Source organism: Perca flavescens, chromosome 19 (assembly GCF_004354835.1).
Source record: "Perca flavescens isolate YP-PL-M2 chromosome 19, PFLA_1.0, whole genome shotgun sequence".
NCBI lineage: Eukaryota > Metazoa > Chordata > Actinopteri > Perciformes > Percidae > Perca > Perca flavescens.
This window is the reverse complement of record NC_041349.1, coordinates 12687713-12701995: the sequence shown is the minus strand read 5'-3', so window position 1 is coordinate 12701995 and position 14283 is coordinate 12687713. Positions and strand designations below refer to the sequence as shown.

General features: G+C 41.6%; 1 protein-coding gene across 1 annotated transcript in view; it reads left to right on the top strand.

The window, feature by feature from the left end:
* The window catches only part of trpc5a (transient receptor potential cation channel, subfamily C, member 5a), a 138038-nt gene that overhangs the window by 46129 nt on the left and 77626 nt on the right, over positions 1-14283 (top strand). The window contains exons 2-3 of the mRNA XM_028563633.1: positions 12272-12313; positions 13692-13794. Coding sequence (XP_028419434.1) covers positions 12281-12313; positions 13692-13794 — 136 coding nt within the window. The 5' untranslated portion in view covers positions 12272-12280. The remainder of the gene's footprint in view (positions 1-12271; positions 12314-13691; positions 13795-14283) is intronic.

Below are 14283 nucleotides of genomic sequence, written 5' to 3'. Positions count from 1 at the left end.
CTTACAGCATATTACAGATTTCAAACATTCAGAAACCCAGTTATAAACAAAGATTTAGAACAGATTCATTCATATTAATACAATTCAACCTCTGTAAATTTGTAAATGTGTAAATTTAATTTAACAAGTGCTTTCTATTGATTACTTTTTAAAGTTGTACCTGCACAAGCATCACTTTTTAAATATTATGCTGCTAATACTGCTAAATTCTGGTACTTTTTTGGTACTTTTATATATTTATTTGGTACATTTTGACTACATTGGGAGAAGCCATGCGAAACGTCATTGTAAGTGAGTATAATAATGACAATGAAGATAATTCTGAAACTGATCTGAAAAATATTTGAGGAATCCAAAACGTAGTAGAAAGGTTGAACACGTGATTTTTGCTGCATCTTTTTGTTGTGGTATTAGCGGAGGGTGTGCAGTTGTCCAGAAAGTCAACGGGACACCGAACTACAACCAGAAACACTGAAGGGGCATTTTTGCTGCAGCTTTTATGTCACTGTGGTCTCACTGAAATGAATGAGGAGGTCTGTGTGCGTTTGCCACACTGCTTCTGTTTGGTATTCACAACATTTTTAATTTAATGTTTCTGCAACCGACACCTAGCTGGGTCTCAATTCTCAGGTTATGTTTACCTTTGGGTGCTCGGTCAATAACGTGCCCTTCTTTTTACTCAGATTGTGTTGTGTCTGTTGCTTCTCCTGCAGCCAGACAGATGACTGATTTGTACCAATTTGTCTGGTTTCTGTCCACATATTGAATTGGAGGATCGAGGGGAGGAAGACAGGCAGTCCTGCGGAATATAGAGAGATTAGAGAGAGAGAGAGAGAGAGAGAGAGAGAGAGAGAGAGAGAGAGAGAGAGAGAGAGACTATAGAGTAAAAGACAATCATAAAGAGAAATATCAATGACAAGAGGGGGTAGGGACACAACAAGTTTGAGAGCGAAATGGAGAAGGGGAAATTTAGCGAAAAAGTGAGACAGACTTTTTAAAAGCAGAGAAAATGAATTTAGCAAAAAAACTATAACCTGAAAACAGACGCCAGCAAGGCAGTGAGAGAAAAAGTGGGTGTAAAAGATGGAGGGAGTTTGATGAAGTGCGGGAGAGATGGAGCGAGACACTTTGGAGAGAAAGTTCCAGAGGGCACTGGGAGGAGTGATGGAGTGGAGTTAAAGAGCGCCGAAATGAATGGCTAAAGTAATGGGGGAATATTGCAGGGATGAATGAAGGGATGGTGAGAGTGTAGCGGAGGAAGAGGTGGAAAGATGAGTAAGGATTAGAAAAAGATGGGGTGGCAGATAGATGATATTTAGGGAGAGACTGAAGAGAGGAAGATAAAAAGGAGTTAATTGAGCAAGGGAGACAAGCTGCAGGGTACAGGTACATCGTACCAACGCCACATACCACAGGATGTATAGCCCACAATTAGTCTGAAACACCTTATCTACCCTTAATGCAAATATGTACAACACATACAAAATGTCTAGGATCTGATTCTTTGGCCTTTTTTCAGAACTCTTTGCTTCGTTTGCTTTGTTCCGATTCAGGGACTAATTCGGCAACATTTAAGAGCGGTCAAAAAGTTGTACAAGCAAGCTGTTCTCTCATTGGTCCAAAATGTTACTTGGAAGATTTGCCTCAAAGCGTTTCCTACTCTTTCTTTTATTTTTATTCTTTGCAGCATGTATTGCTAATTGTTTTGTTGGGGTTAATATGCCAGCGTTCATTAAATGAACAAAATATCCAGCTCCGACTAGGAAACTATGTCCTGATGCATCGTAGTAGAAGACGCGCCGCCTCAATAGTTCACTGTCGGATATGGGCTCTAATGGCTGCACAACACACACTCGCTAGACAATTGTTCTTCAGAAGTTAAACCTGCTTAGATTATCCTTATAAGCCTAGTTGGTCCATTTTGAAAGGTCACTCACGTTCTGCAAACAAACAACAAACCACTCCAGACCCCCCCACCCCCCACCCTCTGGGCGATCTCGGCCCGCTTGTCTCGCCCCGCATCCGAGAGCGATTGTGCTGTGTTCACAAATGCCCAAACAAACCGAATCTGGAGGTGAAAGCACTGGTCCAAATGAGCTAGTTATGTACACCTAGTGTCCCATTTAGACACAAATAGCGCTCAATTCGATTCAGAATCAATTCTTGATCAGTAAATGGAAAGAGGGCTCTAGTTTCAGGCTTTTTCATTAACTGTTATTAAAGTAATTCTGTTAGGTTTTTTTGATTCCTGCGGAGGGCAGTAATAAGCCCAGTAGGGTCTAAATTGCCAAAAAACACTGAAGAAATTGCGGCTTGTCTAATACTGCTGAAGTTCGGCGATCCACTTTGCAAGCGTAGTCTGAGGGGGATGGCATATGAATTATTAACAAAATACCTCACCTCCTCCTTTCAGAGCTTATTATTTAAGTTATTAAATATACAATTAATTTGCTGTGTAGCTGCTGCACTGTGCCCTCACAGTTCCACCTTCTTGGTTAAGTCAATATAATGTTCATACGTGCCCACCAAAAGTCACTGAGCCAGAAGCCTAGAGAGCTTTCACCGTATCACTGAGCACCGCAGTTATATGTGCATTTATGGATATGTTTAAGCTTGATTATTGCAGGAGCTGCACGACGTGTGGTAGCACAAGAGAGGAAGTTAAAGGAGTTAAAGAGACAGTCAAGAAAAGGTATAGACATGAAGGGAAAAAGGGAGTGTTCAGACTGACAGAAAAAAGACAGAAAGTTCAGAAATGGTGCGTCAAGAGTTGTGAAAAAAGAGAGAAGGATTGATAGTGTGGAGGTGACGTGTGAAGGAGGAGAGAGGCTGGATGAAAACATTAGAAAGAAACGGAGAGGTTGTCCATAGAAGAAGAGAGAGCTAAGAAGAGGAATTGCTAAAGGATGAGTGACGAGAGAGAGAACCACCCACGTATAAAAAAAGCAGTAAACGCTTGGCTCTTAAGTTCTGCTCGCAGCACTTTCTCTCATTAGACCTGCAGCTTTATTGCTGAGTCGCTAAAGACGAAGAGACACTTTGTGCTTATTCCACCGTTTCCTGCTGCAGTTTGGCCCTCAGATGTGTGTATATATATATATATATATATATATATATATATATATATATATATATATATATATATATAATGTCTCCTGCTGATACATGTGCTTCATTAAAAAGGGCAGCAGGTAATGGGAATTCAAATGTTCCTCGTTTAAGGTACATACATGATCCAGAATGCAGCGGTGGATAGTATCTAAGTACTTTTACTCAACTTATTTTAAGTTAAGGCTGTAACTAATGATTATAGATCACCAGATGATTTGTTGATTATTTTTTACATGAGTCAAGTCTTGTTTAGTCAATAAAATCACAAAATAGTGATAAGTGAAGGATAAAGTGAGTCAAAAGCAAAATATATACACATTTTAGATGGAACAAAACTGGAATACACAAGAAAAGTGAAGCTTATAAGAATAGTGTTGATGTGGTGTTTGAAGCCGTCTGTTTTCTGGCTGTGAGGATCAGAAAACATCCTTGCTGTAAGGCAGTCCTGGATTTGGGTTGGGCTTAAAAAACAGAGTCGAAGGATCTGAGGGGAGCTTGGCAGGAAGTCATACCAGCAGGCGGGTCATTAAGTCACTCAGGGACAAGCCCATCAAAGTCTTTAACAGCTACTAAAAGTATAATAAAATCTCTTCCTGCAGCTACTGCAAACCAGAGCAATGTTTTCTTTACCCGCAGCTGCTGGAAGCATCATTACTGGCTCCTCTTATTAATATAAAATCTGACATCTTCGCAGCATTTTAACAAACACGACTCCTGGGGCTGCTATTGTTCATCAACCCATCAGGACTCAGATTGGTTGTTTACTCTTTAATCACGTCATGACCTGGCTCATGAGCCATGACAAAAGACAAGAGATACACTGTGCAACTAAAAGGTTTAACATGTATTGGCTAAAGATGACAAGAAATAATAGTGGAGTAACAAAGATAACTAAATATACAAGGGAATGATGTCAAAGTAATAATGAATGAAAACTATTAACCAGGCCGAAGCCAACTAAAAAGAACATGGTGCCGGCTGGATGAAGAGAGAGCCTGAGCGGGTTCACAGCCAGGTCTTAAAGGAACATGCCGACTTATTGGGAATTTAGCTTATTCACCGTAACCCCGAGAGTTAGACAAGTCGATACATACCCTTCTCATCTCTGTGCGTGCTGTAATGCTGTCTGACGGCTCCAGCGGCATCAGCCCAGCACAGAACATGCAGGTGAATGGTTCCAGCAATCCTACTGCTCCGAATAAGTGACAAAATAACGCCAGCATGTTCCTATTTACATGTTGTGATTTATAGAGTCACAGCGTGTACAAAAAACAACGTAACATGAGACACAGCCGTCTTCTAACTGTAAACAAACTGGGAATTATATTCTCAGGCGGAAGAATATAGTACTTGGGCGGAGTGATATGCTCGCTGGCCTGTCTGAGAATATAGTTCCCGGTTTGTTTACTGTTAGAAGATGGCTGTGTCTCATGTTACGTTGTTTTTTTGTACACACTGTGACTCTACAAATAACAACATGTAAATAGGAACATGTTGGTGTTATTTTGTCACTTTTGTCACAATTCGGAACAGTAGGCTAGTTGGAACCAGTTTCCTGCAGGATCTGTGCTGGGCTAAGCTAATGCTGGAACCGTCAGACAGCGTTACAGCACGCACGGAGATGAGAAGGGTATGTATCGACTTGTCAAACTCTGGGGGTTACGGTGAATAAGCTAAATTCCCAATAAGTCGGCGTGTTCCTTTAAGGACTCCTGGGAGACTGGCCAGGTGCTCCCAGTTACACTGAGTTGGCACCGCCCATGGACCTGCAAGGCAGCACAGAGAAAAACCAACAGAGACACTAGCAGGAGGCCATCATAGTCATCATGAAGAGTATTATTCACGTCTTGAACTGTATTTAAAATGTGAATAACATAAGATGTTTAAATCTTTTACTCCCTACATCCTCAGCAGATGATTTAAGAACTTTGTTAAAATGTCTGCCGACCTCTCCCCTCTTATCGGCAGAAGCCTAACTCAAACTATTTCACTCAGAGATGCTAAAATGCAACAATAAATGAAAAATTATTCTGTCTATCACTAACTTGACTACAGAGTGTTTTAATGATTATAGGTGATAACAGGACTTTCACTGTACATTGTGTTTGCCTACTGTAAGTATGTTCCAGCCTTACATACAGACTCACTGAGCCCTATCTTGCACCCGGTGCAGCCCGACGCAAGTGTCAATTTCCTGTCTAGCGCCCACGTCGTTTAAATAGCAAATGCACGTGCACCCATGTTTGCGCCCATGGGCCTACAGGGAGGTGTGTTCAGGTGCATTCTTGGCGTATTGCTATCTTGAGGCAGCGGAAAGTGATCGCGCCATTGACCAACAAAAACCTGGTCTAAAGTCAATAACGCAGCATTTCATTGTTAATTTAACAGCACATTAGTAAAATGTGCCTAGGCTCGTGCACAGCGTGCGCACACTATGCTTGTTACACACACAGGGACGTGCAGCAGCACACAAACAAAATATTACAATGAGAAATAGTATTGCAATCACGTGCTTTCACTTGATGCACAAGCAGATCAGTTTCTTCTGAAAATCTCCGCCATCATAATAGCAATGCGCCAAAGTACAAACACGCCTGGCTTTTAAAGGGAATGGGAGATTACACTCTGATTGGTTTATTGCATGTGACGCCCAAAACACACCTATGAATTAATTAAGACACTAAGTACAACCCTTTTGAACCATGCGCCTGGCGCACGGACCCTTTTTTCTGCCGTTAAACTAGCAAAAGTGGGTTCCTACACGCCCTAAATGCACCTGCGCCAGGCGCTTCACGCCGTGTGCTTACATTGTTAAAATAGGGCCCACTGTAGCAGGTGTGCAAGGGAAGATTGATTGTTGTTGTTTAGCAATTGACGTGCTCAGCTATGATTGGATGATTTTCTTCCATCGCCGCTATGCTGCTGCATAACACAGTTCATTTCCAGGGCGAATTGCACTTTGTTAAAATGATATCATATTGAAGTTGTTTACAGCGATAGTCTTGCCTGATATCAAACAGAATTGTCAACTCATTACACTTGACGGACCAACGTATCCGCCTGAATCTAACATCATGTTAACTGATGCAAAGCCATGCCGACATACTGGTTGTGATGGGATTTTAAGAGTTGAGCGGAGCGAAGTAAAAACAAACTAAGATGTTGGCCGATATTGAGACAGCTTGACAACACCGTTAGCCCCTCCCGTAGTGCTGATTGGCCAGTGGTTAGTCCCCCGCAGCACAAATTGGATCGATTGCTTTTTCGACAGAGAAACCGCTGTTTCATGTCATGATGCCAGATTAATTGGGCAGGTCTTTGGAGCTTGCAGATTTAAAGGTCTGGACCCAATAGGGCTGGCTATCAAGGCACCGACCGAATTGCCTAAAGTAAAGTATCAAGGATCGAACAATGTTTCATCATTCAATACCCAATTTCAAAACCAAAGGAGTAAATCTAATCTGAGTCAGTGAGCCAATAAGTATGCAGCATGCTTCTACCAAGATCTAATAATGTTTGTGATTGTCTAACGTTACACGTCCTAGAGGCAGGCAGGAAAAACTCTACGTTACGCACAGAGACTTAAATGTAATGTGTAATGTTGGAATTTATTTTTGTTTTATAAAATTGGCATTGGAAAAAGTATCGTTTTTGAACCGGCATCGAAGTCACGGTATAGGTACCTGTATCGGACATTTTTGAACGATACCCAGCCCTAGGGCCCAGCCAAGTGATGATCTGCTTTTCGAAATTAGTTTGCATGCTATTACATACTTGAGTTTGAGATACCGATGCAGCTGTTCTTCTGCATGATTGGTTGTTTGTGGGTTGTCACTGCCACATGCCAGAGGAAGTTGGCGTGAAGTTGACCCTTTCTCAACATTCTCAGGTGGCGCTGCTAAGAGATTACAGTCGCTGGAAGGCGGGTGGCACCAGGCTACTCTTTGGAGTTCACAATGAATGGCGGCCTGTCGTGCCACTCTATTGTCTGTCTGTGTGTGTGACACGCTGCTGGCAGAGTGATGCTGTGCTGCACCAGTGTACGTCCCTGTCTTATTTCCCAGCACTGACTTCCAAAAACGCTCAGGAAAAACAGCAATTGTCGGCATGTTATTATTGGCATTGTGAATACCGTAGCTCAACTTGTGAGGGATCATAGGACACCGGGCTACCAGTGTGTTTTTATTGTGAACACCTTGTGCTCATTCGAGTTGACTTTGACCTCCTCCACATCCATTCATTATGTTTAAGAAAGTAGGATTCAGATGAGGATTTGTGCAAAGAAAAGGGGGGCAACTCAGAATGATGATGATGTTCTGGTACTCTGTGACTAAACAAACACCACTGTTTAAAAAATGCAGGAGGAGAAGAGACGGGGACAGATGTGGAGAGTCGGAGAGAATTCTTTCTACTGCAGCCGAGGGGAAAACAGGATGGGAGCAGCAAGACAACGCAATGAGACGGAAAGAGGGGAAAGATAAGAATTATGAGGAGTGAGTGAGTTCAAGATGGAGTTTTTTTGGAGACTTTAATTTTTTTCTCTTCTTTCTTCCCAAGAATGGAAACGAGACAGAAAATAGAGCAGAAAATTTGAAAGACACAGAGAGTGAAAGATGAGGATGTTCAGGCTGGGGAGAGATTTCTGAAGAGGAGAGATAAGAAGAAAGAGGGAAATGTAGAGTGGTTACAAATAGCTACCTGCACAAAAGGAAGGTGTAAAAGCAGGCGGGAGAGGAGAGATGAGGGAGAGATGAGGGTAGATCGGGAAAGTTAAAAACGAGACAGTGCTCAGGCTGGAGGGAAATGAAGGTAAGGGCTGCAGAGAACCAGTAGGAGGGACAGGAAATTACTGATGAATGTATGTGTGTGTGTGTGTGGGGGGGGGGAGACTCCCGTCTGGTGAAGAACTTGTGGAAAGAGGGAGCGATGGAGTGAGATAGGAGCCGAGCAGGGAGTTTATCTGCATTGCTGTACCACAGTCAGTGGAGCATTGTAAAGCCGTCAGCATAAATTCTCCCTTACTATGCAGATCTTAAACGGATCTGCATTCCAGCAACTGCACATACTGCATACTACACCACTGCAGGATTAGTCTCATCCATTTAATTTAATCTTGTCCACATCATTTACAGCCCTCAGCGGCATCGCCTGCAGGCGTGAGCAAGATCCTTTATCACTTATAGAGTCAACTGCAGGATGTGTCCCGTCCCCCCTAGCAGTTTAAAAATAACGCTACAGCTCCACCTGCTCTCTCCATAAAATTGATGCCCCTGATTATTTTTTTAATAAGTTAGAAGAGAACTATGACAAAGGGCTACTGCTTGGTGTTCATGCGAAACAGAGTGAGGCTTTAAACAAGCTCAGCAAAGCTTTCCCCTGGAAAAAAAAAGAAAATGGTTAAGTGATTATTCAGATCCCTGAGGTCAGACTGAGGAAAGGCCCTGCTTTATTTTATCTAAACAAACAGGAAGCACATTCAACAAACTGCTGTTTCTCTGCGGCAGACTCAGCAGGTCTGTGTGGGTTTCTTACTGCATTCTTACTGGGGAAAAAAAAATAAATAAAAAAAAACTCAATTAGCAAAGGGCCAGTAAGAGCACTGCAGCTTTTAGGAGTAATCACAAGGTCTAAATCTGCTTCCATTTACTAGTACTATGAGCGGCCTGTTCCAGTTTTGTCAGAAGAGGACATTTTTATTCCATTTCAAAGGTTTTGGATTCTCTGCTAGCACACGGCGACCAAATATAATTTGCTGCACTGCTTAGCTGTCAAAACAGCCATAATGTGTTTTACAGATAATACGTCACAACGGCCTGGAAAATGCAGCATATGAATAAAATCTCGTTTTAGGGAAAATGAATCGCACAAAAACTTACACGCAACAACTTGTACGAAATCTCACGTCACGTGACAGCGACCGGTCATAGTTACGTTTAGACAACCAGCTCAGCTCAGTCCCCTGTCCAGTCTTGTCCTGGTCATTGGAGTTACCCTCGATGTGAATTAATTTGCTGCAAATTAGGGTTGGGCGGTAATACAGTATACCGCGGGGTCTTAAAAATAGCAATGGTATCAGTTTCAATACCGTCATTAAAAAAAATGCAATGCAGTTATATAGGAGACAAAGCGCCTCTTCCTCTGCGCTTTGTAGAGTTCAATCAACCTCATTATTGCTCAAGGAAATTATAAAGTACTCTGGAAATGATTGTATTCTCACACTTTCAGTTTTTGGGAATGACTGTCAATCTCGCAGTGACTGTAAATAACCCCTGGTAACATTTATACTTCAAAGCACCATGGAAACTGCCAGTTGAGAGTCAGTAGTTTCAGTCCACTTGACAAAGCTGGTAACTAGAGGCATTCATTTATCCGTCAGCTGTTGATAAAGGGTCCACTGACAGCTGAGACATCGTCTTTTTCTCCTCACAAACACAACTCTTTGAAGCGACAACAATGTCAGCGGAGCAAAACATTTGCATCACACTCACAGATTTTGTCCATGATGATCTGGTCACAAACAAATATATTCATACCCTTAAGAACTTGCCTATTGATGTAAGTAATGTTTTCAGTGTGTAAACTCTTTTGATATTCTATAACTTTATATTTGATAATTGAAGTAGCAGGCTTCAGAAGAACGAGGTTTGTTTTGGTTGTTGTTGCAATTTCGTTTGGATTTTTTCACGTTTCAGACTGATCTCATGAAGTGGCGTATGTATGACCCGTCAATTTTGGCGTGTTATCAAGACGCATACTCGCTTTTTAGCGTGTTTATCAATGGACGCTGTTTGGCCTCCATTGACTTACATTACCTTGCGATTGCGTGTGAATTTAAGCCATAGCGAGTAGTATGAAAGGGTGAAAATCTGCGTAGGGAGGTTGGTTGGGGTGGTGGATGGGTCAAACACAGGACTTTTCACCCACTTGGCTTTAGAAAGTGGCATGTACGTTTACGTCCGCTGCATACAGCATAGACATACACACGGATAGCTCAAAATGCGTACAGATAAAACTCCACTTGTCTTAAGAAAGTGGCCGTGTATGTTTACGCGAAGTCATGATGTCATGTTGCACATTTGGATTTACAACATTTTTTGCTTTTTTTAAAAGTGTTGATAACCTTGGCGTCAGAAGTGTTATTAGCTAGTCGGCTATTAACTAACTATTCAAACCAACAGCTTCAGTCATTAGCTCTTTCTTCTGACACACACGTGCAGATCAATATTATTTTTCTCCCTTTTATTTTGACAGCTCCACCACTGCTGGAAAATGAATCCCACACTGCGTAGGAAAATGTAAAGCAATCTAAATGCATCATCTGTCGACAAAGCTTACTCCCAACATAAACACATGTAGGGTAATTAAGGTGCAATAAATCAACATGATAAAGCCTACACAAATAAACACTAATGTGCAAACAAGCAGAGCTTCTAAACATTCTCCAGGAGGCAGTGGTTCATGGGGATTACATGTATTAGTAACACTAGAGGAGTGGGATGAGGCTTATCCTTATGGTACATGTCCATATACGCCTTGTTTTCACGGATGGGATCGCCCCGCTTCCCAGCACGCTTTTTGCACGCTAGCTTGTCACCAGTTTCTCTTCACTGACCACTGACAAGCAAATAAACCGTCTCCACCTTCCTACATGACCTGTTCGTCCAATCAGCTGCAGTGGTTGCAGCTGATTGGACAAACAGGTCACGTGTGGCTGTCTGCTCTGGGATTTCAAAACCGGCTTTAATGTCGGCTCTTTTGTAATACGATCTCTTATTTTACGAAAATAGTTCACCGAAACGTATTTCTGAAAACATTTTAAGTGAGAAATAGGCCATGCAGTTGTTGAATCTTTGCCTTCATTTCAGCTCGACAAAGGTCACTTTAAAAGATTTTCGTCAGCTTCTCAGAGGCGTTGAGCCGAGCCGGGCCGCTCTTCATTTGAATAAAGTTGGCTGAATTCAACTTTATGCAAATGACGAGGGGGGCGACTCAATGCCCCGCTTCTCCACAGTCCCCACAACACTACCTGCATGCATTGCACGGGTGCTCCCATAGAAAGGAATGGGAAGCGGGGAAATGACGCTGACAGTGGACACACACCATTAGTCTGTATGCACGTTACTGTGCTAAATGTATATGGAGTCACTAATCTGTACTGCTTCAACTGTCTGCACATCCATCACCGTCAGTTCAGTCTCAAGTTGGAGTGGTTTATCGCTGGTAGAAATACACATCCTGTTCTCCTGCTGTCTGCAGGTCTTCTGAAAGTCTTCAAATGTCAGAAACAGTTAGGCGAAGTTGAGTGTTTTTGCCGATCTTAAACTTAATATTAGTCTGAAAATGTTATTTTAAGATTTCAGCCTGTCCACAATCAGGTTTGGGTGAAAATTCATTATTGTTGTTTGTTATCCCTCTATTTATGTAATCATGCTGAGACAAAGATAAGGAGGTCAATCAATCTTAAAGGGACAGTTCATCTTTCAGTGCCATGCAGACACTTTCATTTGCTGTGATTTTGTGATCTCGGCTGCTCGGATTTCTACCAGCTGGAGTTTGTTTGTGTACTTACAGCATTGAAAAATTAACCTCTGAAAAAACGCGTCACGTGGATGCACAGACATTGTGTTGTCATTACTTAGAATCTCCAATGGTGCGACCGAAACCATGCAGTATAGCTTTAAAGGTATGCTGAATAAGCGATTAGCCATTCCTGTTCGCAACGTACCCATGTAGGCACTAACAGCTATCACTGGGTTACTTTGATACTGAATAAAACGTTATAAGTTATTAGGGGTGACCAAGAGGAGCGTCTATTTTCTGTAATTTCAAAGCGGATTTATAGACATTTGAGACATAACAATAAAATTATTTCCTCGGAAGGTGTAAGACACAGAATCTAAAAACGTGTATCATGTCTGTGTGTTCAGATTTGACTGAGTAATATGCCAGCTTCAACGCAAATGTTGAGCTGTTTTGTTGTTTCAATGCCGTCTCTTTCTTTCCCTTTCGTGACTTTGTGAGATGTTTAAGCGAACAATATCTCACTTTCTTTCTCATGAGATTAGTCTTCATTTGCTTCAATTTATTGCAGCACGGTTGATATTCCTCTTCCTGGTCCTCCCTAGTAACTCTCATTTCTTTCTTTCTTTCTTTCTTCCAGACCAGCCATATGAATCCAATGACACAGTTGTACTACAAGAAGGTGAGTCGAACAGAAACGCAGTCACACAATGTCGTGACTTCCACAAAGTCCCTGCAGGCTTATCCAAACCCTAAAAGCAAATGTTATCAATGTTATCCCTTAAACAGCCCCTATGACAATGTGAGGATTTGACTCCTTGTCCTCAGGTCTAAAACTCGCCACAAAGACTCACACACTCATAAAACAAGTCTGTCAGTCTATCCATCGTCCAATGCCAAATTCATATTTTCAACAACAGTCTGCTGTTTTATGTATCTCGCTGATGATGGATGATGTTGAGTCAGTTTCGAAAGCTTGACTTGACAGAGATGACAGAGACATTCATATTTGCGAACAAAAACAACAAACCGCTGATATATTTGACTTACACGCCTGTTTAAGCCCTCAAATGTATACAGTTTTAGCCACATTCTGGGGACGGCAGTCTGTGTCATTCATCGACACAAAGAACACAGAGCTACTGATTCAAATCCATCTGTTCAACACAAAGTTTCAAGTAACTTTAACCTGATGCAGGCAGATGAAACGCATGTCCAAATCCAGAGCTTTTCCTCACACATTCCTGGTAATTGGAAGTGATTGAGCCATTCACCTCGACTTATCACACCCTGTAAAAAAAACTTAAATACATTCTCTTTAAGGAAGCAGCTCTGCTCATTTTCCCTGAAGCCTAATATAATATTTAATAAAAGAGTAATGACCAAAGAAGCTCCTCAACCCTAAACATATGAGAATTCTGAGAAGGGTTTCTAGACTACTTAATGACACTACACATTCAAAACAAGTACCTATAATTAATAAATAGATATATATATATGACAGTGTTTTCCCTCAGAAAACTTGTTTAGCAAGGTGGCAAGTGTCTTTTTTTTTTTTTTTTTCAACGAGGGTCCGGAGTCACAGCCTGATGGCAGCATTAATGTAGAGCCCAATTAGTCTCTGTGATAACATAATCATGGACAGATCGCAAAATTGAGGATTTAAAAGCTTTAGAAGCAGATTCCATAGGCCCCAACATTAAGTCAGTGCTTACGATCTCTAATTGGATATTTAACAATATGACTACATCTACGTTTCCAACCAAGCCGCCCCACTGTTACTGTAGTTTTAAAAAAGGCTTAAAAATACAGTACAAAATAATTCACAGTGGCTTAGGCCCGATGGGGGGGGCAACGTAGGCCCCAACGTGGGCCACCAGGCTCACAACACACTGGGGGAACCCTGATATTCGTATATCATAAATCACAGAAGTTATCAGCTAATCACAGCTAGTTTCTTTGCTTACGTATGTGTATGTTTCTTTATTTTTTTTTATTTTTACAGACTTGATTCTCTGTATTTGACAGTTTTTTTGTCCTGGCATTTTGTGTTTGTTTAGGCGACGTACTCGCCGTACCGCGACCGCATCCCGCTTCAGATCGTCCGGGCGGAGGTGGAGCTGTCCGCAGAGGAGAGGGCCTACCTCACCGCTGTGGAGAAAGGTATAGCAGTATAACGGTTCCTTCTAAACCTTCACTCTCTAAAAGTTTATTTCAACCAAACGAGAGTGGTGATTGCCTTAATAGTTTATTTGTTGTTGTTTTGTTTAGTTTTTAGTTGTTTAATTTTATTTTATTTGTGTCGACTTTGAATTTCACGATGATAAAAGTACTTGTGGGTCTTGTGGTTTTGGCGCTAGCGATTTCGTGTTACATGTTAATAAAAAGGATCTTACTCTTTAACAAAAAGGTCTATCTCTGTAGGGATCCTTTCCAATGTGTTGTAAGACACTAAGAATAATAATGTGAGCATGTCAGTGATAGAACAAGCACTTTTAATGCACATAAAAATTTAAGCTGCGCAATTGCCCAATGATTAAATTGTAGCTTCTTTCGCTGCTGCCAACTGCAGCGGTCTTGCTTTATACTGGACTAATTTCAAAGGTAGTTGCTCCCTTTAGTCAGTTACACACAAAAATATAGGAAAATATG